This window comes from Struthio camelus, chromosome 1, assembly GCF_040807025.1.
Source record: "Struthio camelus isolate bStrCam1 chromosome 1, bStrCam1.hap1, whole genome shotgun sequence".
Taxonomy (NCBI): domain Eukaryota; kingdom Metazoa; phylum Chordata; class Aves; order Struthioniformes; family Struthionidae; genus Struthio; species Struthio camelus.
The window spans coordinates 222,068,191-222,093,654 of NC_090942.1; the positions used below are offsets into that span (position 1 = coordinate 222,068,191).

The window sequence follows — 25,464 nt, forward strand, 5'->3', positions numbered from 1 at the left end:
ATTTGCTCTCAAACAATTATGGAAATTAAAAAAAAAAAAAAAGCACTCTGATGATTAAACTGCTAAAGCCCATCTCTTCCACCAGGCAAAAATATCTTTTCATCAATGCCAACCTCCAAAGAGATCATAAATAAATAAATAAAAGCTATGAGGCTTTCTTCTATTAACATCCAGAACTAAGAAACTGCCCCACACTCAAACCCTGATCCCTGCTGAATTTGGCAGTCATTAGGCTCCTAGATAATCAGGAAAGGGTTACTGGCCACTCAGTACAGGGAGCCAAGAACTATGAGAGACCCACCAAAGCTGACAGAAGGATGTAGCTTCTAGCCTGGTAAGAAACATAACAGTCGTCTTCCTTCTCCAGGAGGTAAGTCTTACAAGATGTACTAAAGCAACACCTTGCCCTGCTCCTGTGATATGCCCTTATTCCTGCTTTCAGTCATGTACTTGGTCCTTGTCTGTTCCTAGGCAAGGAAGCTTGTTCACACAAGCCAAGAGGCCCCTGACCCACTGGCAACAACTTAAAGCAAGTAGCAGCCCTAATGTCCATGATCTTAAGGGGAACAAGCTACCCTCAAGCTACCGAGGGAGAGATAACCAAGATAGGGCTCTGCCATTCCCTTCATGCCACTTCTGTCTTCTTGCACATCTGTATAACTCATGCAAAAATACAGCTCAGAAAAGGAGCAAGAATATTTATTAAGATTACACTCCCGGAGCAAAGGATGGTTCTTGAAATAACTCTTGCAGGATCCTCTCTGAATCAGCCTTCTCAATTCAGCTCAACATTTGCCTGCAAGGAATGACTTTTCGACAGGTAAAAGTATCAGCAGATTCCTTCTTCCCTCAGCATTAGTGTCATGTGAGGGAGAGGAGCAGGAGAAAGGTTTTACTCCCAGGCTGCTAAATTCTTGTGATGATTTTGCAATACTGGTAAAACCTGACTGGTGACCTGCACAACAAGGAAGTCATTTTGAGATCTCTTCTCTCTGCACACGGGGCTTCCCAGCAGCAGTCACTTTTAAGTGGTTCAGTCTCTTCCCTGGGAGCAAGGCTGCCAGCAGATTTCAAGCCAGGCTACAAACCAGGTACTTTGTTTCATGCGATAAAATAAGTCCAAGGAAAGAGGACAGGCTGTCTGTAAATGAAGATTAGTTTCACGACAAATGAATCCAGGTTTTCTCCACCTGCACAACCTCATCTTTAGTCATCATCTCAACTGAACAATGTCTAACTTCTGTGTGCTACAAACACAGGCAGCTGAGGAGTTACCAGGCACATTCTCCATGAGAGCCCTTTTCAATGGGAAAGGGTGGCAGTGACCACCAGACAGATACCAGAGAGAAGAGAACCAGGAACATGGTTTAGGCCATCCATAAAGAAAGTCTCTTTGCTCAAGCAAACCAGTGTACTGACTTACCTCAGTACTACATCAGCTTGGACTCCGTATGTCTTCTGCTCCACTGCCTTCTGGAAGGACATCAGAGTGTTTTCTGGTGCCAGCTACGTGAAAAAAAGAGCAGTAAGAGATCAGCAGTAAGTGGAAATGTTTATAAAGCAATTCCAGCTTGGATGATGCTGGGAGGAAGGATTAGAGAGATTAGAGAGCCAAAACAATCTTATTTTGAAGAGTATGTGCTGGCAAGTTACACTGGGGTACCAAGAATGCTCCAGAGGGAACTGCATCTCTTTGAAACCTGAAGATGACCAATGGATCTGACCCCACTGAGAGTATTTCACAGCAAAATAAAGTTCAAAGAGTTGTGATGGTCTGTGATGCCAGACACCCAGCTAGTCCCAGCCTGTTGCAATAGTACTATATTAGAGAGAGGCCCGCCATCATGGTTCTCAGAGGCTTGCTGAGGACCCAAAAAAGTGTCTGTTAATATAATACCAGCTCTCTATTCACAGGTTTTATCTGGAGCTGCCTAAAACAGCCTCATAGCTCTTCATTCTCCTACTTCTCTATGCAAACAGTGGTTATAAGGTCATCACAGAGAGACAAAACAGTCCATGAACCAGGATATCATCCATAACATGGAAAAGAGCAACTAGATCGCAGGTTCTGTACCACACATCTTATTTCCACATCTACAATTCACTGAAGTGATCTACCAGTAAGTAGCAATTGATCAATTGCTTTCTCTTAATTACAAATGCTCCAGTTAGTCTTAACAGTGGTAAATAACAATAAAAATTTTTAAAAAGCCTTAAGCCTGGAAATTTTATGAGTCCTTATCTGTAATAGCCATAGAGATCAGTTTTAATTTAAATGCCTTCCTGTTGAATGAAGCAGACAGTAAAAGAGTTAGGGCTTGTTTAAAAACAACTACAACAAAAAGAAACACTTTCTTTTTCTGCAAAAACAGTATAGCCAACCCAACAAAATCCATAAATCAAAAAGACAGACCAGAAAGAAAACAGACAACCATTTGGATAAAACCTGAGAGGCTGCTATTAAACAAGTCCACTTCATAATAAAGCAATTTTAAAAAAAACATTTTCTTTTTTCGAATTTTACTTTCAGGTTTAGAGCACCCGTAACATCACTTTTTCACAGTTATCTCTGCCACCGTAAGGATCAGTGAGTAGCCATCAAAATACACTGAATACTACCAAGTTAAGAATCCTGGAAAATCATAGGGGCTTGGAAAGAGGAATAATTTTAAGGATAAATGCCCAAACGCACACTGTAAGTAACACGCACAATACATACAAAAACCAGGTCAGGAGTTTACAGTATCTTTAAGAAACATTCGTTTTCTTATTAGCTGGCCTACTTAGGTGCTCGGGTCAGCAAAGCTTTAGCGTAAAACCTATCAGACCAAATACTCTGCTCTGAGCTGTCTACAACACAACCTTCACATAGCTCTGCTATCTCTCTACTGCATTCCTCTGGCCCAAGCCATGCATCAATATTTGTCCATTTTTCTGTTTGTTTAACAAAAGCAACACAGCGGCATGTTATCTTGCCAGCAAAAGCTCCCAAAGACTGACTTTTCCAAGAGGACAGGAGAGGAAACACCCCCATTACACCCTCTTGCACATTACAAGAATGGGTCATATAAGGTCAGGCTAAAACGCCTTTTCCCGGTACACACACAATGCCCAGAGCTGTCAGCAGGGAGCAGCAACTGCATAAAGATCCCACTCAGGCAGCTCTGCTTCATCTTCTTGGGCTACTTGCAGCATCTCAGGTTTCCCCCCTAAGTAGCTCAGGTTTCTCAGGATGAACACTGCAAGGTGATCCTGTCTGTATAGCGCAGTGCTCAGTATTTACTTTCAGAGGCTTCAGCAATTGCACAGAAATAGAGTGGGTAGCACTCAAACCAGAGACAGCTGAGATAGAGAGACCAAAGGGCAACGTACAACTGCCAGCCTGAGCTGGAAATGGTTGGTGGGTGGACGCAACATAAGCCCCAGGTCGAGATGCTACATCACATCAAGCAGCAGCTGAACCTGGAACCCTACAAGCAGCCTCACCAGGGACGCAATCATATCACAAATAGAAGAACAGCAAAGTATGTTAAGCAGTAAGTCATCCCGAGCAAGAAAGACTGGAAAGAGCAGCTTGGACTAGCTCCACCGAGCAATCAATGTTAAACCCTTCAACAAGGGTAGGACAAGGGTGAGCAACACTGCTGTCACCCACATCTGCGACTAAAAGTTCATACTGCATGAAGCAGGGCAAACGAAGGCAAATGTTGCTCCCCCTCAGTAGAGGCGGGCCAGGTGAACACGATCTTGTCCACAGCCAGCCTGGGCATCAAACTGGATTAGGCAGAGTCCTAACCCAGTGAGGAAACACAGGCTCTGCGCAACTGAGAAAGGCTATATGCTCATTGATTAAAATACTTCTTGCCTCCTCCTCTCTCAGTGTATTTTGGTTTCCGTGGAGATAGGATCAATCTTTGGTTGGACATCACCTCTCTTGAGATGTGGTCAATTTGATGACCCCAGAGGAAGCCTTAACCTAAAAAGCAGGGGAGTTGCAGCTGCCGCTGCTGGAGGCACTCAAAGGAAACGGAGCCAAACAGATGTGAGAGGCAACAGGTCAATAGGCAAGAGCCTGAGGAAAAGCAAGTTTAGACGGAGCCAAGACTGCATGCAAAAGTGATAGATGAAAGCCTCATAGGAAAATAGTCTCTCTGGGACAGGCTTTTGGTTCAAACTGGGAAAAATTGACAATCTGAAGATCGTGGTGACACTTGTGCATCTTAGAGGCATTGCTACGATATGGACTCTGGTGAGCTAAAAACTGAGATTTTCAATGAATTTCAAAAGTCAGTGCACTTTGATCATCCCATCCTCAGCACTCAGAGAGATGCCACCGAGCCTAAACTCATGGAGAGGTAACCTCAGCCCCAGTGTTGCTGTCTCATCTCCAGGTCCTTCCGAGCTTGCAGACCTAGCTTTGTCCTTCAGGAAGGGGAGAACTTAGCTAGGACCCACTGGGGCTGCATGCAGATATGACACCCATCCGTTCCTTTCCCAGGAGCTCAACCTCAAGCACAATTTGGTTGAAATTCCAGCTTTGGAGATGTGCAAAAGAACAAGCATTTTGAAACTGCTCCCAGAACAGGCTGTCAGTTAGGGTCCGACCATCAAAACGCACAGTTAGGAGCCATAACATCGTCCTCACCACAGCACTACACCAGATGCTAGGAACATCCCTCTTAAGAGGCTCATAGAGGCATCAACATCCTAGCTGCTCTGAAACAGCAAACAGCACTGACATCAACAGAATCACTCCCCCTAATGCTGTGCTCGCAAAGGCATGTGCTGGTTAGTCTCTAAAACGCCATGTTGCTGTTACTTGACAGCCTAATTCCCATATATGTCATATCCTTTTGCAAAGTAGATTATAAGCCTTCCAGGCAAGGACCTCATCTCCTCGTGAGCATGTCACGGGTAAGCTCCTAACCTGGCCAGAGCCAGTCACCCTTATATAAATAATTACATCTCCAAATCAGTCCATCATCAATGCAAAGAGCTGTCCTCCGCTGTCTCTAAACCTCTCAGTTGTTCCTAGCCCAGAGGGAACTAAGCGAGCTGGCATGCAGGGCTCGTCATCACCAGACTGATGACACAACCCAGGAAAGCATCAGCTAGAAGCCAGGAAAGTAAATTTAACCCTGTCCCCTGAAATCAGATGCTGCCTACTCCCGGAGGTTGCCTTGGCACCACTGGGGAGCCAGGGCCTGTCTTTATGGTGACTTCATCTACATTGCAATGCAAAAGGGAGCATCAGAACAACAGATATTTCTGCCATCCCAGGCTGCCTGTCTCTCTACCAATCTCCAGGAAAGAGGCAACGGAAAACCAAAATCCAGTATGTTTATGGCAGAGATGTATCTAAGCAGGACAGTCATTGCCATAGTGCTGATTTTTTTTTTCTTTCAAGTTTTAAAGCAAAGCTGAAATAAATAAATAAATAAATAAGCTTTCTTTTTGTATTTCACTCTCTCTCCTCCTCCCAATCCCTCTGATGGTTTTCATCCTTGATACAACATCAGCAGGCAAATTTCGTATAAAACCCAAACCCAGGTTTGCAACCATCCAGGGTAACTGAATACAACCAATTTCTTAAGAAATTAACGTTGAAGCAAAGGAAGCAGTGATTTCACTCCAAAATCGTCATCACATAAACCATGAAAACATCCACTGAAAGCCACAGACAGTCCCCGTGCAGAGTTTTTGGAAGCTGTTCCTTCTTTTTGTGCACGGCTTGACAGACTCACCCCTTGCAAGAATCAGCCTGCTATTCACTTCTTCCTGCTAGATCGAGAGGGCAGCAAATAATGCCTTGAAAATTACCTATTTAACGCATTCTGACTATTTTTATGCTTAGAAATCAATTGCAAATGCTTTAAAACGGATCACTGAAGTCAAGAACGTTGGATCCTCCCTAACAAACATTGTCAAAGCGTGCTATGTAGAGTGGTAGAGCCTTGCTACAGTCGGACATCGCTACACTGTATTTTTCCCCTAATTAGCCAGCTTAACAAGGGCTTCAAAAAAAATCACTGCATCATTTGCATGTGTATGGAGGGTAATGAAGAAGTCTGCACAGACAAGCCAAATTCCTTGCAAACCGTAACAGCGGTCACAGCACACTTCTGGCATCGTGCACGGAGCTACACTGAGGGATTTAATCTTTGTTTTATTGACAAGCTTTAAGTATATTTCCTGACTCTTTTGGAAACATTAGCATCATTATAAAATTTATTTTATAATTTATTTTGCTGAGCAGGAAATAGTCCTCAAGAAGTCAAACCAAAGAATTTGAAGACATTCATATACAACTAGGTAGCTGCTTGTGGATGATGGGAGAGGCAGCAGATCCTCTGAGCTGCAGGACACCAACATGAGAACAGCCAGCCTTGCAACACACTGCCATGCCACAAGCTGTCACCATCCCAAATCTACTCTCAAATAGGATGTGAGGCAAATTGAGGATGTAACAGACAGGGAAGAAGGGCAGCCACACAGCTCTGAATCAGTATTGGACAACAACAATACCTTTTTTTTTTTTAATTCTTATTTTAAATAGTATCTTTAATCCCCCAAGAATTCAAGGTGCTTTAGACAGCATCCATACCCAGTATCTCTGGAAACAGCTCTTCTACACTGAAAGGAGGTGAAAAAGTACAGAACAAAGAAAAAGTATCATCCTGGAGAAGAGGATAGACTCCTAGGTAAAAAGCCATTAGAGATTTAATAACTAGACAGAGAAGATGACCCCTCATGATTGTGCACATGCATAAAAGCCAAAGCTTGATTTAATGACTACCTAACCCTACATAGATTTACATAGGTGAACATAAGCCTTTTTCCAGGTCTGATGGAAGGCATTAATTGCGACTGTTGCTATCAGTTGGAGCAACAGACAGGTTAACTGCCTATATATTTAATAGCTAGGTGGCATAAAACATGCAGCAGACCAAATGCTTCTTGATTTCAGCAGCAGAAATAATACAAACTAAAGTGCTTCAGAGCCCTTAAAAATCAAAGCCACCTCAAATCAGGTGGTGGTGAAGTTTTTCATTTTATCTGGGGTATCAAAAGGCCCTTGAAACCACCTAGAAACCAAAAACAAAACAACAAGAAAACGACCAGGTCTTCTACGTTTAGATGACAATTCTCCAATGAGCCATAACACCAAACAAAATCTTCACTACTGCTCTCATCAATAGCTGGCATTACAAGATATCAGAATAACATCTCTGAGACAACGCCAACATAGGCTGGAACCTTCACCTTCAGGTATCATGAAGCACTGACTCCACATGTATAATGGGGTGTTTTCTGGAAATTTCCTGGGACCCGCAAGATATGCTCCCTGCCAAGGCAAAACATTGACGTACAGCAAAGGAAAAGGCAAATCATAAGAGCAATTAAACACTGGCTGCCCATCAAGGAGTTTCATCCCATCCATGGGTACATTTCTACCCCACTCAAGTCGTTCATGTTTTCTGGTAATCATCCCTTTCCACTTTTAGAGGTTCTGTAGAGCCCGTGAGCCAGCGCTCCCAAGAAAGGCTCTTTGCGGCACAGAGAAGGCCGCCGACTGCCACGTGAGCAAGGAGCTGAGACACAGTGGCATTCGAGAGCCGAGCGCTTCAGAGCCCTTCCGAAAACACATTGACAGTTGCTTCAGTACCGGCTTTCTCAGTCCTGTTAAGATATGTCAGAAACCAGCTGTCTAGGTAGTTTGCCTTAAGTGTTTATTCTGATGCCAAATGCCCTTTGTTCCCACAAGTTTAGCCCCAATTTCTTTCAGAACAACCAGTGCTTTATGTGGCCCTAGTAAAGAGAGGTGAATACCTAGGCTTCATGCAGTTTCCTAGGAAGACAGATACAGCTGAAATAAACTCTTGGTGGTATTAATCCTTTAGGTAATTTACAGAACAAAATTGAGATCAAGGACCATGACTGGCCTAATTTTGAATAGGATTCAACATCACGGATAGCAGCTCCTCCAGATCCCAAACCCAAAGATGACCTGCATCAAGTCTCAAGCACTTCGTGAGAAAAGCTGTTTGGGAGAAGACTAAAGGTACAAACAGCAGTAAAAGTTGGTGTCCTACTGGATGAGGTTCCTCATTTCCATTTCAGATTTGGACCTGGCTTCCACCTCACGTGCTTGTTGTCATTTATGCTCAGCATAAGTTACACGCTTACCATCACAGGAAGAAAACAGTCAAGTCTGTTGGCATTGAAAACAGCATGCAACTAGACTGCTGTGAGAAGAAAAAGGATTGCTTTGAAGAACAAAGGCACCAGACATCAGCTCAGAAAAGTGTCCAGCAAGTTTAACCCGTTAACATTCAATGGTGGCAGCAACCCTATCTCACATTTCAGGGTAGCAGACAATTCCGCCACCTGTTAGGCCAGGACACCTTCAAACTCATGGGCATCATGTGGTCACGAGGGCCGGTGCCCTCAGTTCTCAGTACACTACCACCACCACCCTGATGGTTTCCTGATGGGAGTCCAGAAGAACAGAAACAGATCTGGAGGCTGGATGGCTAATTTAAAAGGAATCTTTGAAAAGAAACTATAATTGATGAGCTAAATACCTGCTCAGAGAAAGGACATACTTATCATAGGGAAAAGTGGGCACCACTGGGCAATATTTAGACCAGGAGAATTTAAGAGGTGTCATTCGGGAAAGCGTTCAGCGCAGTCAATTAAAACACATTGGGGAACAGGATTATACCAAAGAGACATTGCTTGGAGAAGTGCTACCATACGCTCGTAGCTACAGACAAGCCACACAGCGTGGGACCAGCAGCTCTCCTGTACTGCAGAAAATCCACGTTTCCTCCAGCTGCGAATACCAGGATGCTTTCTGATTTTCTCTTGGGCTACTACTTAAAATGCAAGGCTATTTTCCTCCACCAGTGTTTCAAAGCAAAATACGTGAGCCATATGACTTCTGTTTCTCACTTTTACCCTCCACAGCACAAGGCTGGCAGTGAGTTGCACTCACACGGATGCTATGAAAGCTGCACTTTCGCATCTTAAAAGGGCAAGAGGAGACAGGGTGAGCGTGTGCATAAAGGAAATCAGGCTCTGTGGAGCACAAGGAAAGATCTTTGCCCCCGTGCAAGAAGCACGTTGCATGCACTGATAGATCAGTGTGCTGAGTCCTGTATCCTTCAGGAAGCATGCACATCCATGGTTTTCCAGGGAAACTCCATTTCACACTAGAAGAGTACTCCAGCTCAGGCTGGGTCAAAGCACAAAGATCTGCCTGACTCCTTGTGCCACTTGTCGCAGAGGGACCTCAGCTGACTACTGTGGGTGGGGTGCACAAAGAGCAGAATTGATCAAGTGCATCTCTTAATTAAATCCATTTCTGTCCACCACCTTTTGCATCATCTGCAGCTGTTCCCTTGCCATCAGCCCCAACAAATTCTTTGTTTAAAGACAGCAAGCATATTCAGCCATCCCACAGTCTCTGCTGGCTTTTGTCAGAGTAGTGCTCAATTGCATTTGTGTCTTTGTAGTATAAGGGTGTTCGGCACGCAAATGCAGTATTACAGACAGTCTCGCCAGCCTGGCCAAGCACCAGCTATCAGGCTCTTTCAGATCAAGCATTTGTCTGCACAGCTCCCAAACCACATTTGTCTAACTCTGGGTTATTTGAAGCAACCGTTGCTACAGCAGTGCTGTTTATTACCTCCCCTTCCACTAGATCTCCTCAGTAGTATCACCTCAGGTCCCAAGCTGCCAGGCTCTGTGGAGTTTCAGCCTTGATATTCCCTTGGGGAGGACATCTGGGTCCTACAGTGCAGTCTCTAGACTTTTATCTGGGCTATTCCCTCCTCTCTAGCTCCACTTGGCCATTTCTCCAAAGTAAAGCTAGACACGCTTGGGCTCAACAGTAGAAGTGCAGTAAGTCTTCTTGTGAAGCCTAGATCCTATTAGGAAAAATGCCTTTTGACAAGGCATTACAATCATTAGCTTCCAAGCAGATATTGCTTAGTACAACCTGGGGATTTACACTGTAGGGTAGAGGAAGCTCTTCAAACTCAAGGTGACATTTGAGATAGTGACAGGCTGGGCAAGGAGGGAAGCACAGAAGGTGGTTTTAACCACCTGTCTCTGCTTCTCATCTTTTTTTCGATTACAGCAATTAGTTTCTTACCCCATTTCAGTTTCACTATTCAAAGGCACAATCACCTGAGCCACAGTGCCACATATGGCATAAGGCATCCTCTACAGCTACCCTCTGCACCCTAAAACGCAAAAGGGATCTTCTCTAACAGGCTTATATCCTATGTAAGAAGCGTTTGCTGACTCCAAGGAAGAACATGAAGCAAAACAATGGACGAAGCCTCTGCTGGGAGTCTTGTTCAAGACATGGCACTCTAAAGGTTTATCTAGTCCAGTTTGATCCAGACGACAGAAGGTTTTGGTTTGTTGGTTCGTTTCTTTAGAAGGCTGCAGGGGGGCACACAGGTCTAGAAATCTTACAGGAAGATAGAGTCCTACTACGCTTTTGTGATTTCCTGCCATACAGGAAGCATGCAGAGCCTACGTTCTCACATGGCTCCTTCTGGACTTCAAGTTGATACAAGCTCAGCAGGACAGGAAAAAAAAAAAAAAAGTGTTTGTCATGCCCAAAACTTTATTCCACCGCCCACAGAGGCAATATAGTTAAAAGAGCAGCTCAAATTAAGAAATCCCTTTAAACTCCAGCTTAAAGAAAATAAATAATTTTTTTTAAAAAAGTCGGGGGGGAGAGAGTGTGAGAGAGAGAAATAAAAACACTTTGTGTCATGGTCAGCGTCCATCTCACCTAGCAAACTCCTAAAGCACACTCTTGGACTTGGAGAGGAGTTCAAGTAGACTTTAGCCTGCCAAATAGGTTTTGGCAGCCTGCCTACATTTTTTCTTCTTTGAATGCCAGCAAGAAAGTTAGCCAGCTGCCTTTAAAGCCACTTGCAAGACCAGTGGCTCTGTGCCGTAACATGCTAGTTTTTCATAGGCCGGTCAACGTACAGGAAGGGTGGAGGTACAAATATGCAACGGACCGAGGGGCAGAAGCAGTCAACCTAGAGAAGACCGAGGCCAACACATCAAGGCACCACAGGACAGCATTATGCAAGCCCAGTGCTGTGCCCAAGCCAGCAAGCCCTATTCTTTAGTCTGGACCTGCCCAGACACCTTGGAGGAGAAAGGACTACATCATTACAATTTCAAGGTGTAGCTAGGGGGCAGATGAGAGAAATTTTTCAACACCTCACCCGGTCTCATCGTGATCTGCAATGCAAGAGTACAGCATGTCATACATGGTCAGCACAGCCTTTCTGCAGATTGCCTCATGTCCAAGGCATCTTGCTGCGGGTTAAGTTTAACGCTGCTGGTGAGGTCCCACAGAGGACATAAACGCAGAGCCTCTAGGTCTAAAATCACAAACCTCTACCGCTGCAGCTCAAAGGCCATGCCTGAAGAGCAAAAAGAACAGCAGAACTTCTAGTGACCAGATACACAAAGGCCACAAAAGACCCTGAACAAATCAAGCCCTATTTTTTTTCTTTTCTTGTACAGCACCTAGTGCAGGTGGGGCACGACTCACCTCTGGATTCACGTCCTGCTTTATCACCACTGTAATTCTAGCCAGAAGGGAGTTCCTGCAAGTCACTTCAAGTACTTTCAAGTTCTCTCTCTACTGTCCCAATTCCCTCACAGTACTAAGGTAAACGAGCTGCTAGAGATCACACACTGACATTTACTGGAGATGAATGACATTGTCTAGACAGCAACATGCAGATCATCAGATCCAGACCCATCATCAGGCAGAAGAGTCAAATAACACGGTACTAATAATATGAAACTACTCACCATTGGTGCTCCACGGTGACCTATAATGGCCGGCTTTGGTCCCAGAGCCTTCTTCTCCATTATGCAAGGGGATGAAATGGTGAGAGGGACGAGGTAAAGTGCAACTACAACTGCAAGGTATGCAGTGAACATCAGCATCTGAGAAGCTGAGGCAAAGCAAAAAAAAAAAAACACACACTCATGAAAATGCTAGTTCAGACTTCCCCCATCAGCAAAGTCAAGACACTGTCCTCCTCCAGTGCAGGGACTGGTCCACAGCCATCGCCTTCAGCAGAAGAGCAGAGCTCTGTGTTTAAGGAATAACATCTTCCATTTAAAAAAAAACCAAAAACACAAAAAAAAACCCTCTCTCTGAAGTATTCAAGTCCTGATGGAGGTTTTTACTTGATTTTATACTTGGGGAAACAAAAATTCAAGTGCACTGCTTAAAGCCCCAGCAACTTAACCCAACACACTGTCGATTTTCAGTCCTTTGGGTGGGACTCCACCAAATTTTGGCCTGCTTGACAACAGAAATAGGGCACCAGATAAACATTCCTGCAACTCATGTGCCACGTTGGTATGTTTAAAGTTATTTTGGTTTACCTTGGTGGTTCATCAACACTACTCATTTCAGTCAAAGTAAGGCGACTTCAAGTGCTTCTGCATCAGGATATGCACCAGCTAGAACTGACTTAATTTGCAGTGAAGTTTTACTGGTTAAGGTGGACATGTTTGAGTAAGTCCCTTGGGCTGGGGTGGTGCTTTACTCCTCAGGATTCCAGCAAGCAGCTGCATTATAGGACCAAAGGAAGTGAAGAGGGTCCTGGCTGCAGTGCCGGGGGCCGGGCCAGGCCAGCACCCTTGCATCCTGTGCCATGCCTCGGCTGCCCGCCTTTGATTTTCAGTGACTTCTGGCAAACAGTTATGCTGGGAATCTTTAGAAGGTGCTGACAGTGCAACAAAAACACCCCTTGCTCTTGACAGACGTGCATTTGTTACAAAGGACAACAGGCACCTTTGAACTCATGAGCTATTTACAGTCACTTGAACCCACAAGTGTCAAAGCAAAAGACAACTTCATTTTCTATTTATTTTGCAAGCTTGCTAAGACATTGGAGGTTGGGAGAGAACCTCCAAAAAACTGAATTAAAGCAAATATTTGCAGTAGAAGCAAGATGGAGAAAGCAGTTTTTTCAGGAGAAGCATGGAGCAGCCCAGCTAGGGTCCTGACCAGAGCTGATCTACTTTCACAAATAAGCAAATGGCATTTTGCTTTTGCCATCCAATAGCCTTATTCAAATGTGTTCCTACTTGTCAGGCAGTAACACCAGCAACTTTGCCAGCTCTGGCAGAGAGTTCAATCACCCACAGAGCACTCAAGGAACTGAATGTTGCAGTGGCATCTTGCTAACTGAGTTCATGCTGTGTCCTGCACCATAAAGGTATGGTGCCCTGGAGCTGTGCGTTACCAGCATCAAAACCTCCAGAAGGCACAGGACATCACCCTGACCCATTCTTGTTCACCCCAGGAACGCAACACACCAACTAGGCTTTCAAAAATCAGCCTAACTATTTGCACAGCCTGGGACTTTGCTGACAATCTGATCCCTTCTCTCACGTTACTGCAGCTTGAGGATTATGCAGCTCAGAGTCAGATCAAAGGTAAAGACCACACGAAGTGCGTGGGCTTGAAAATATTTTTATCACTGGACTGTACCCACTCACAAGGGCAAAATGCCCCCAGAAAGGATCATGGGCCATTTTGAAATGGATCTGAGGATCACAGCCAGCCATGCACATGGGGAGACGGATATCATGCCAAAACAACCAAAAAAAAGCCCCAAGCAAAAACGATCAAAACACCACAACACTGATTCTTCCCAGAGAGCAAAAATGGAGTGAACCAAGGCCGTTAATTTGTTTTTGTACTTCACTAGCATGCAACTCCCGTGCCTTCAGCACACCAGCAAGGGTGGAAGTGCTGTGTTGTGGCCGACACTGTCACAAAGACACCTGGCAGATGTGAATGGGGATATGCAGGAGGCACTTGGGATTCATCTGAAAGTCATACATAGTCATGAAATACAAGCAAAGTACACGCTGTTCAGTTTGAGGTGGGAAGGTCTGTATGGAAGAAGCTCTCCTGATGACCACCCGAGCCAAGTGAGCAGGACGAATAAAGCTCTCACCTTCCACAACATGGCAACGCCAATGTCAAAATTTAGATAAGCTTTCCTTCTCCACTCCTCCTGCTCTTAGCAGCCACACTGGTGGAGCCTAGGCTCCTACAAGAGCATATTTGTCACATTCCCATTCATTATTCAAGGCTTCCAGGGCTGAATTTTCACAGCTTGCTTCTGCTTTCAAATAAGCTACTACCTTTTAAACCACTGGAGCCATTCTAGAAACATCTATTCTTTGGGTACAGAGAAAGTAGCAAAGAAAAAGAAAAGCGTGCATAAATTTACTCAGGAAAAAAAAAATCCAACTGCTGAAGTTCAGGTGCCTCAAAGACAGGACAAGAACAGACTCTTGCACCAATGACTCCAGCTGCACTAGTTATTTCCACATTAGTATTACTGAGTGAAATGCTATTACAATGGATCGTAAACCCCAGGCCAAGGCTTTCACAGAGATTTCACTTCTTCACTTCCATTTTAATGCTGCCATGTCAGGCATATCTGCACCAAAAGGACTGTAAACTCTGCCAAGTAGGATACCTTTCACAAGTAAAATGACTCCTGAATACAGAGGGATCGAGCGGTACAAAAGAAATACACTTTTCCTTTTTAAAAAAAAATACCATCCAGGAGCAGAAGAGAAACAAAGGAGATTCTTATCTTATTTTAAAAAAATAAATAAATAAAGAGCCATCTTCGGAGAACTCAGCTCAAACAAAACAAGTATGAGGAATTCAAAAGGAACCCATAAAGTCTCCTCTAGGCATACCTGCAAACCCTCCCTCAACTGGCAGGCTAATTACACACTAAGACATATATTTAAGAGAAACCAGGTGTAGCTTCACTGGAATGTTTATAAACTAAACTATAGCAATTCTTTCTTTGAAAGGTCTCCCCGGATATTAAAGTCTTTCGATCTCCAGTCGTCTTCTTCAGACACTGTTTCCCTGTGCTTAACACCCACTTCTTGGAAGTTTTTTTTTTGCAAGTGCTGCCAAATACTTCCAAGGCTTGTATTTTGCTGCAGGTTAAATACCAATTAAAATCATTTTTTAATGGAGCTGATACAACAGTCTGAGGACATCTGTGACTTCCTGAAGAAAAACACTGCTGAGTGCACCGAAGGAACAAACTATTCCAAGAAGAACTGAGGGAACAGCCCAGGACTGCGAGAGCCCGTGGCAATGAGGTAGGGGTCATGGCAACACACAGAGCAACTTCTTTCAGTAGACAGGACGAGCAGCCAGATCTGGGTTCAGCTGCTGGCTTTGCTGGGTGGCGCTCATCCAGGTGACTGCACGACCTTCACCTGGCTGGTCTCTTTAGGCTTAGACCATGTCTCAATATGCATTTAGGAAGCACCTAATCATCCAGAGGTCAGATCAGTTGAGCCCTCTAGATCCTACTGCAACACAAAAGGAGACCATAAAGGCCTTCAAAAGGCAGATAAACCTAGAAACCCAGGTGAACAAGAGCCAAGGAGCCGGAGGAAAGGAGAAGTACTTATGAGATACAGAGAACCCTGTGCATTAGCTGGAGATGCTGTAATTATGTTTTCTAAAGCAGAAGGATAGAAATTAAGATGCTTTTATTCACTTCATCATTAAAAGCAGCCCTTTCACCTCCAGGCCTGGTATGCTTCCAGCATCAAAGCAGCAGCTATAGGATCCGGATGTATCCCCAGGCCAGGCGCACCTGCCCTGGCTTCAGCAGAGTTTTCCCAGAGAATAGCCACATCCCCGAGCCAGCAGACACAGGATGCCCAGCCCTGGCAAGGGAGTTTCGGGGCTCTCAACCAGAAACTGTCAAGCAGGATCTTGACAAGGGGAGTCAACACAGCTGATGGACACCTGGCAGCCTCCAAACGCAACGCAAGGAGGTGAGCGGCACGTGGGGTGAGAAAGACGATGACGACGAGCTGGTACTCACTGGCTTTCTCTGTTCTTGCGAACTGCCCAGCTATCAACCACGACAGGGCCGTGACCGCCGCGAGCGCTCCTATGTGCAGGAAAGGAGCTGTGGCCTGCAGGACACAGGAACAGGAGAGAGAAACTGTGGTTACAAACAGCCCAGCGCCCTCCAAATTCGCTCACCTTGCCGACTCCGTAGGGCGTCAGCCCGCTCCGTTTCAAACTGGGTTTCACAGTGCTCCTACGTCGGGCTTCTGCATCCATTTTTGGCCATCTCTTGTTCCTAACCCTGCCGCTACCACTCAGGCCACTGAGAAAGCAAAGCAATAAAGCCTTAACCCCCTTCTCTGAGGAGAGCTCACCCAACAGACAGATATTTGAAACAGGCCTCTTGAGACACCAGGCAATTTTCAGTAAAGCTCTGGCTGCCAAGTGAGTTTTAAATTTCCTGTAGTCCAATTGCTAGCCAGCTGAACACACTGCTGTATCACCAGGTAGCATGAGATAAAGTTTGAGATGGGTCCTATGAGTCCATGTCTGTTCTCCAGTTGCCTTCCTAAATCTCTAGGAACCGGGGAAGAATGAACAAGCCACTTCTGGGAAGCATTAGTCACTTAGGGAATGCTGTTTTTTCCTCCTCCGTATCTAGGTACTCCCAAATACAGCAGTGACCATCAGTAAAACCTCAGGTCTTTCACAGCCAAAATTGGTTTGCTCAGCTTTTTGAGGAAGAGGGGAAAAAAAACGGAAAAGAGCACCTCTATCAAGAAATAAGCAGCTTGTAAGGCTTTTCTGCTAACACTTACGCAGCCCTGCAGCATACCAGAAGCATTTCTTAAAACAGGACTAGAGCACGCACATGTTCCATTTTCCTTAAATATACATACATACTTATATGCAGTGTAAAAATAAAATCAGAGGAGCATTCCCACGAGGGTGGGAAGAGCATGACGTTTCAGGCCTGGACACCACGTCCAGAGCATTGCTAGCCAAACGAAGATCGTGGCTATTTCAGCAAGGAATTGCTCTCTCCTTCCAGCAGCTCTGAGTCACTCCCAGCCTCTATTTCCCACCTCCAGCTCTGCAGCCAAGCCCTGTTTGGAATTTAAAGAAAAGGACCCAGGACACAGAGAGAGAGTGATATCATGGCCTTGAGGAGTCCATGGGAGTTTTGCCACAGACTTTCTCATGGCCAAGATTTCATTCTTAGTATTGGGAGTGACAGAACAAAGCCCAAGAGAGGGTTTTATACAGCAAGACGACAAAGTCCACATCAAGTAGCTATGCTGATCCATCATTTCTTTCCCCATCCAGAAGAGCATCCCTGCACACAACTTACTTGAAGTGAAATAAATACCATCTCCCATTCATCGTCCCAAAGCTGAGCTATCGATGACATGGTCACCACGGTAGTTATCAAGGTCGTCATCAGGCCAATCTGCAGCAAATATGAGCGTGTTTACTTAGTGGAGGTTTTGTATCGTTATCGTGGCAGTTTTACAGATGGGAAAACAGACAGAGAAAGCTTTCGGATGCAATAAATGACCATTTCCTATAACAACTAGTCTTAGGACCCATGAGGAAAGAGACTGGGCTCGTGTGCTCTCCCAACACTGTACCTGCCTCCGTCCACTCTCCCCCCACTGGAGATAAAACACCAGGCTAGACGGCCCCAGTAGGGCACATCTCATGGGTGATCTCTCACTCTCTTCACAGAAGAGGCCAAAGGTATGGAGAGGCCAAGTGATCTGCCATGGCAGCAAACTGGATCAGAAGCAGAGCTTAAACAGCGGTTGGGGTCTGCCTGACAACTTCAGGAGATGATACTGTCCTCTCCTGGCCCTGCTGCGACAGACTGATGCACTAATGCTATAGGAGGTTGGTGGACTTTGCTGCCAGCTCAGATTTGCCTCCCCTCCACTTCTGCTCATGAATAAGCTTTGAAAACACACAGCAGACAACTATCATTGCACTTCCATAAAGAGCAGATGCACGTGCAAATAAGCCTGCGCATCCCCACCTCTAAGCAGCCACTTCACAGAGATAGCTTGACCCAACTTTATGCATGGATGTGACTGTCAGCATCCAAGTCATGTTGGCAGAGCAGTGACAACAGGGATATTGCAGCAAGAGAAGAGGCTCTGGATGACCCAGCAACCAAGCAACCAAGCTGAGATGTCAGGATGAGATCCAGTATATCAGCCACCTCCCCTAGTCCACCCCTCCTTCCATGTGGAAATACTCAGAAGTCTAAGTAGAACAGTACAAAATAAATAAATAAGTAAATAAATAGAGGGAGAAAGAGAGAGAACCTCTATGTTGAGGGTAAAAAGCTCAAACAGTAATAAACTGCCACAGATAAAACTCCACCTCAAGAGACGTGGCAGGCTAAGTCTAGTCTCTGTCAAAAAGCAGTTGATCTGCTCTGCCTCTCCGTCTGGTCTCTCAGCTTCTACCACACTGCAAGCCTGCTAGAGTCAAAGGATGCTGCTGCTCTGTGCCTCAGTCTCACATGCTGTCTAGATCTGTAATCCTTACCAGAAATTTAGGCAAAAAAAAGTCCAAGTGATACATACTAATGAATTGATCATCTAGGATGTACAGGACATTACTAGATTGATTTCAGATTTTCTTTACAGCTCATATGCTTCTTGTAATAGCAACAAGCAAACAGAAGAAAAAAACACACATTCCCAGCATTTACAGAAATCCTTTTTTTAATGCAAAAAAGGCGAGTTTAGTCTCAGTTTCCCCCCTGCCATTCCTGTCCTGGCTGCCCACAGACAGATCTGCCAATGGTGAAGTAGTTGCCCGTAGGACAGCAGTGGTTTACCCTGAGTCTCCACTTTTCGGAGAACATGAACAAAACACCCGTGGTGCCAAAAGGGGACAAGGGAGATGGCCTTTGAGGTTACACTCACGTGAGCAAGGATTTACCTCCCCCCAGTCTGAAACGGACTCATGAGCCAAGAGGTTGCTTGCAAACCCCTTACTGCCCATCTCTGCACAGGCAGGCAAGGGCTAGACTTTCTTGCCTGCTTAAAAGGCAACCCCTGCTCACTGTAGTTGTGAGCCACAAAGGGCTTAGTGAAACCTGAGATCCAGTGCAAAGCTGAGACCCAGCGCTAACCCAGAAGCAACGCGGCAGGGCACTCGTGGCTGCTTATCTGCTGTGTGCCCATCCACCAATGGCACAGCGAACCCTCCCGATTCAATTAGAGGTCGGCAGGGTGCCGGTGTGTGGACTTGGTCTGGGGACTGACACGACACAACATCCTCCCGCTGTCTGCATGCGCATAGATGATTGCACTTTGCCAAATAGCCTTGCAACAGTTACTCTGCTCCTGCCCATCCTGTGGTCAAACCTCCAGGCTGCCTGCCAGAGCATAACACCAGCATACAACATGGGTCAAATGCACTTTGCATCCATTTTATACTCAGAGCTGAACTCCCAATTCAGTGCCAACAGAAGACCTTGTCAGCTAGATTATTTCAATACACACTTAATTCCCATTCATGGTCCTGTCCTCACGAAGCACAGAGGTGTCAAAATACAAACACATCTATTTCATCATTTCCGTCTCACATCAGCTCTCTTTTATTGCTTCTCACCCTTTCCCCTGTATCTCCAACTCTGCTTATGATCCTCAGCACTTCTCACAGGATCACAGAAGACAGTTGGAAGGAATCATGCTGCTCGCACATACAAGCCTTTCCTACACATTTTAATCTATATTTGAAGGTAATTCAGTGGTAACAGAGACAAGAATATTAACTTATTCCAGCCTCTCATTCTCTCTGAGGGAGGTGCAGAAAAGAGAAGAGAGGCTGAGCAGCACATCTAAGTTGTGATGAAAGGGGGACTTTTTTGGAAGAAGGGAAGGAAGGATGGGCTTCTGTAGGCAAGGAGAACTAACCGATCTCCAACACATTCCTCTTCTTGACTTACTCATCCAAACCCACCAGCCACCTGGAGCGTGTCTGAAAAAATACCATCTCCCCAACAAAGAAACATATGTTAGACTCAAGAATCAACAACTTGTTTTTCAGCAGCAGTCAGACAGCCTCCGCCCCCTCTTTGCACTGCATCCCCTTCTCCCAAGGAGGGAACATTGCTGGAAAGAGGGGGCTCAGGGAAGAGAGGAGGAGGGCTGTGCTCTCCCTGGCCCTGGGGGAAGATGCATCTGCTCAGGTTCCGATCCTGCAAGACCTTGTCACGTGCAGAACAACCGATTTCAGGAGATGCCTCTATATTGGCAGATTCAGGACTGGTCCCTTAATTACCTATTAGCAGATTGTCTGTTACAACTGAATCCTGCCAAGCCATTTCTCTTTGGCGCTGTCTCTCCCCACAGCTTGCTAGCTAGTCTTCCTCTCCCTTTCTGCACTCCGAACACCAAATCTGTATCTTCTGCTACACGCATAACTCAGATTTTCTCCAGACTTTTTAACACGTACTCATGTAAATCAGGACCTTCTTGAGTTTCAGCAAACCCATACCCTAAACTGCAGGCTGAACACCTACATCTTTCCCCCAACATTTTTCCACAGTTACTACAAGCACATCTTGAACAGCTTCACACCTGCTCAGCTCCTCTGCCAGGGCTGGGTTCAACGCAGAAAGAGGCACAAGAGAGGGAAGTAAGAGTATCACACTGAGCTGAGACAGAAGTCAGGATGCTCTTGCGACATGGTGTTTCTCAGTCTCCAAAAAGGAGTCCTTTGCCAGCAGGGACAGCAAAGCATTTCACCCACCATGGATGAAAGTCTTTGTCCCAAGGCTTTGACTGCCTCTACTGTGTAATTTTGCTCAGTTTTCTAAGGTGAAGATGCAAGCACTACAGCCCACCTCAAGGTTATGTGCTTCCCAAAAACACCACAGTAGCAAGTACCCCATGGACCACCCATTCCTTAGACTCCTATGTTTTACTGACGTCCTGCTCACTTCTGAGCAGAGCAGAGTTGTTTACCTTGTGAAGCCAGTGTAGGTTCATTTGCTGTCCCACAGCTATGTGACATAGTGCTAGTATCTGGAAAGAAGAAAACAAGTCAGACAACGGCACATCACAACCATGAAGGGTTCACACATGCAGGAATGAGACAACACCCCAAAAGACAATGACAGGCCAGGACAGAAAGCAGGATTGGGGATGGTGCTGCAGACAACACCTAGCTCAATTGGACAGACAGATCCTCTCCAAAGCAGGGGACATGGTGGAAGAAGCCTTGACCGCCAAGAAGCGGAGAGTTCGGTCCATGCATGCCGGGGACTGCAGGATGCACTGCCTGCACGGGGCCAGGTATCGCCTTGCTGCCTGCACGGACATCACCTTGTAGACACCTAGCACCCTGGGACATGGGGAAACAGCCTGCACTAGCGATTCAAAGATACATCAAAGTTGGGCCTGGACCATACCAAGGGAAACAAGAATTGTTTCTCCGCAGGCCAGCTGCCCCACCAGCATCACAGCCTCCGTCTTTGTTCTTGATCATCTGAGCTCAAAAGGCTATGTATTTTTCACTTTCCTTTTACTTTAGGCAACTTAAGGCTTTGAGAGAGAACAGGAGAGAGAAATTGCTTCTGAAAGGAAAATTGCTCACCATCTTACATGGACTGAGAAGTTCATGCCCTTTATAAAAACACATACACACACACAACCTTTATAGATAGCATTTTTATTTTACTTACCAATAACACTGCAATGTACGTAAAGCCAGCAGCAGTTGTTACAAGTATTGGAATGGACCAGTCACTCCAATATCCCATTCGGTTATATAAAAACCTGAAAAATAAGTATGAAATAGAGATTAAGAGGGGATTCAACACCATAGCAATTCCACCAGGATTAAACAAAACTTCAGAAAACGTGCCTTTCCATTTCCACCATACTGATCAGAGATAGGCAGCAAAAAAGCACAAATCGTTTTGAAACGAAACCCAGAGTTTGTGCTTTGATCCCTCATGGGAAATTAACTCTGCAAAGAGGAATCAGACAATCACGTCAAATACAGCAACAATGTTACTTTGGGAAAAAAAAAAACACTCTACAACATACTGGACTAGGCTTTTTCAGAAAAAAAATATTCCAACAAGAGAGAAAAAGAATTCCTACATGTGTTGCAATTTGCCTAAACAATAGTGCCAAAGCTGTCCCATAAGCTCATAGCCTAATAAATACAATATAGAGATAGCATCAAGGACAGAGGAAGAAAATGAGTGTTGTCGTGCATAACCGTGTGCTATTTACCCAAGCTCTTTGCAGAGGGATGAGGCAATGGTGGGAACTGGATCTCCTCTACACAAAGACATTGCCTCTTATTTGAACAGACTGAAGACAAGATCCAGCCTTGCAAGAGTGGAGACGGTCAGCAACTGGCCTCAGGACTTCTGAGAACAGGGCTGGCTAGAGGAGGACGTGCATCCTTCCAGTCTTTTCTTCTCCACTAACTGAAGGGTTTGCCTGCCTAGCCTGAAGATAGCCTGTAGACCGCGAGGACTTTTTTCAGTGAGTTGCATTATCCTGGTCCTTCTGTTTGCTCTAAAGCTCTAGGTAAGAGATGGGCCACTCAATGGCTCTGTGATCCCACTGCCCAACCTTGGGAACAGGCAGCCGCAGTGTCCTGATGCTCTGGAGGATCAGAGCAGGGGTTACAATAAGGTTAGAGTGGTACTGAGGTACAGGTGACATCCTGCTAACAATATTTCCAAAGCACTGAATCAGCTTCTTAGGCTCCTCCAGACTATCACTTGCCAGCGAGTTTCCCCACAGTTCCCCCGTACACAAGCAGAACAGTTGCCGCCTTGTCAAGGTTGAGCAGCACAAAAGCTTAAGCCACATGTTTTGCCCATACCTAGCAGTCACAGCACTGCTCTAAAAACAGAGAAACTCATGCTCATCCCCTGCCTTAGCCTTTGGGAGAGCAGTGCTCATCCTCCACCAACTCTGTAGCCTACGGGCAAGGCGGAGGCTCCATCTTCCTGCTGAAACTGTGAGGTTGCAGCAATGAAAACAATCTCAAGAGTCTGCTGAGGATATAGCCTGAATTGCCTGGTGCAGTGATCCAAAATCTCTTCCCAAAGGATGGGAATATGAGCCCTGGGAGGGCTGTACACAAAGCACAGATTCAACCACACTGAGTAGGGAGTGGATGGCAACATTTCCAAATACTCTTTACCAGGGACCCCCGTGACTGAGAGCAGGTTAATAGAGTCCTGCAAAGAGTAGTTTGGCCATGGCTAGACCGGCTTTGGGGTGATGGATGGACAAGGTGACCTCCAAGTTCTTCTAGGTCCACTTAAAGTTTTCAGTGATTCAACTTGCAGATAAGCAGGGTTGCCTTCACTCATAGGTTGGACTGACCACGCTGCATGTGTCCTTGCTGATTCACCTTCAGTGTCCCCCTTTTTCACCTCCTGTTCCTCATCTGTCCCCCCTCCATTGGAGAAGGTCTCACTTCCCCTCCTGCGCCCTTCCCCTCAAACCCTACTGCCAACATTGATGCTGAAGGAAACCATTAACCAAGCCAAAAACACAGTGGCTCACCCCCATGAAAATTTTTACTACTATTTCTCCTTGCTCCTCTCTTTTACTTATCCAGGTATCTTCCTCACTCTCATTTATTAGGTCTTCCAACCCTCATTTCAGAAGGTGGTTTATGCCCTGTAACCTGTCTCTCCTTGTTGCTTTCATGAAGCCACAGAGCAACGACAGCTTTATGAACAGGAATACCAGATGAAGCAGACCATTATTTGCCGTGGCAGCACTGTAAGAGACACTGTCCCTCGTGCCTGGCAGCAGGTCTCAAGTGTCAAATTTGCATTTAAATAGCCATATGCTTCCCAATAAAGCTATCCTGGAGTTGGAGTAGAGAGTCATTAAAGCACATTACAGCAAGACACAAGATAGGCTCAGCCAAGCATCTTTTCTGGCCTAAAAAAAAAGCATACAGAAGTGCAGAAAGGAACAGAGCTCCTGCAAACAGCACTCTCCCCAAAACCCACCTCTGTCCCAGCCTCTTATATTGGGGGTTCATATAGCAAGAGGATTTCTGCGTGCCAAGAACTTTGAATCCCAGCCTCTTATATTGGGGGTTCATATAGCAAGAGGATTTCTGTGTGCCAAGAACTTTGAAAATGCTTCCGATCCCAATGTTTCCCCGATAATAAAACTACAGCATGCGCATGCTTCCCTCTGTGCCACCCCCAGACACACGCCTGCCAAAAGCATCACTTCTGTCAGTCTCTCAGAGGATCCCCCCCCTCTTCCCTCTTAAGGAAGACCATTACACTAGACTAGTGATACTGCTGGTAGACAGAAATAAGCAAGTTGGACACTCTACCTCCTCCACAGCCTCCTCCCCATCACCCAAATCCACATCATTCATCAGCCACAAACTCCTGGCTTGACAACTGTCCCATCCACTATGTCCAGGAATAAAGCTCCCATGCAAGATCTGGAGTAAAATCCTTGGGCTTAACATGCACACAATCCGTATCCAGGCTCTACTCAAGGATTCAAAGAGCCATAACAAAAGAGAACGAGGGGAATCAAATATGCTGCTTGGAAACAAGGGGAAAGAAAGAAAAGAGAGTTCCTCTGAATTCTTTGTTCACAATATCACCAAAAGTTTCCTCAGCTTCAGTGAATTTTAGTTTTTTTTTTTGGCTCTGATGTCCCTTCAAGTTTCCCTCTGTCAGGTCTCCACTTGATGTGCAAATGACAGTTTTAAAATGCTATCTCCATGGTAGTTACGAATGAGATCAGCCCTCTGTAGAACTATAGAAGAAAACAATTGCTACACAGTCTTGTATTTATAGATCTTCTCCAAAGGGGACACGTGGCAGGCTCATGAACTACAGCATCTTCCACATCCTTTGTTAACCAAGGTCAAGCTTTCCTTCTGTTGCTGCACATAGCTCTAACCTTGCATACTGAAGATTTGAAGTATAGCTAAATGTAGACACCCAAAAGGGAAATGCCCAAAGCAATAAACTAAAAAATATTTACTTCAAGAGGCACAAAGCCCTTTCACTGACAAGAACCTCATTGCATATTCAGGGCAGGAAGTCTTGCAGATAAAGGGTAAAAGCCTGCAGTAATAAACGCCAAGCTATGATTTTGCCTCATCTTTCTTAAGCCCATTTCAATCCCAGGAAAGTCCCCTAAGTCTTTACAAGTTTAGAGGCCAACTCCTCACATTTACATAGGTTAAGCCCCAAAATCACTGTCACCATTAGCCCCTATTTTAATCAGGGGCTCAATTTGGTTTTTATATGGGTAGGTACATCCGCTCCTAGACCTTGAACATGATGTATAAGCCACAGGCAGGGTGCGCTACGTTCATCTGTAGGTTTCTGCTACCTCTTAAGTCATCTCTGGCAGATGTTCAGCAGCCTTTAGCAACGTCCTGCACATCTAGGTTAAGAAATGAAGAACATCTTGACAAATTCAGGTTTCAGGCGCCATTTTAGCCAAAAGAATGCAGACAAGAGGGATTGTCAGCCATCATAGTTTCACTGTAATGAAGCTTTA

The 25,464-nt window shown here is 45.3% G+C and overlaps 1 protein-coding gene across 12 annotated transcripts in view; it reads right to left on the reverse strand.

Annotated features, from left to right (window-relative positions):
* Nucleotides 1-25,464, reverse strand: part of GDPD5 (glycerophosphodiester phosphodiesterase domain containing 5) — a 179,389-nt gene that overhangs the window by 24,906 nt on the left and 129,019 nt on the right. For all 12 annotated transcript variants that reach the window (XM_068930755.1, XM_068930746.1, XM_068930750.1 and 9 more), the window contains exons 4-9: nucleotides 21,621-21,714; nucleotides 20,902-20,961; nucleotides 17,271-17,369; nucleotides 15,951-16,044; nucleotides 11,860-12,005; nucleotides 1,424-1,506 (exon numbers count right to left, since the gene is read on the reverse strand). In XM_068930755.1, the coding sequence (XP_068786856.1) occupies nucleotides 1,424-1,506; nucleotides 11,860-12,005; nucleotides 15,951-16,044; nucleotides 17,271-17,369; nucleotides 20,902-20,961; nucleotides 21,621-21,714 (576 nt within the window). The remainder of the gene's footprint in view (nucleotides 1-1,423; nucleotides 1,507-11,859; nucleotides 12,006-15,950; nucleotides 16,045-17,270; nucleotides 17,370-20,901; nucleotides 20,962-21,620; nucleotides 21,715-25,464) is intronic.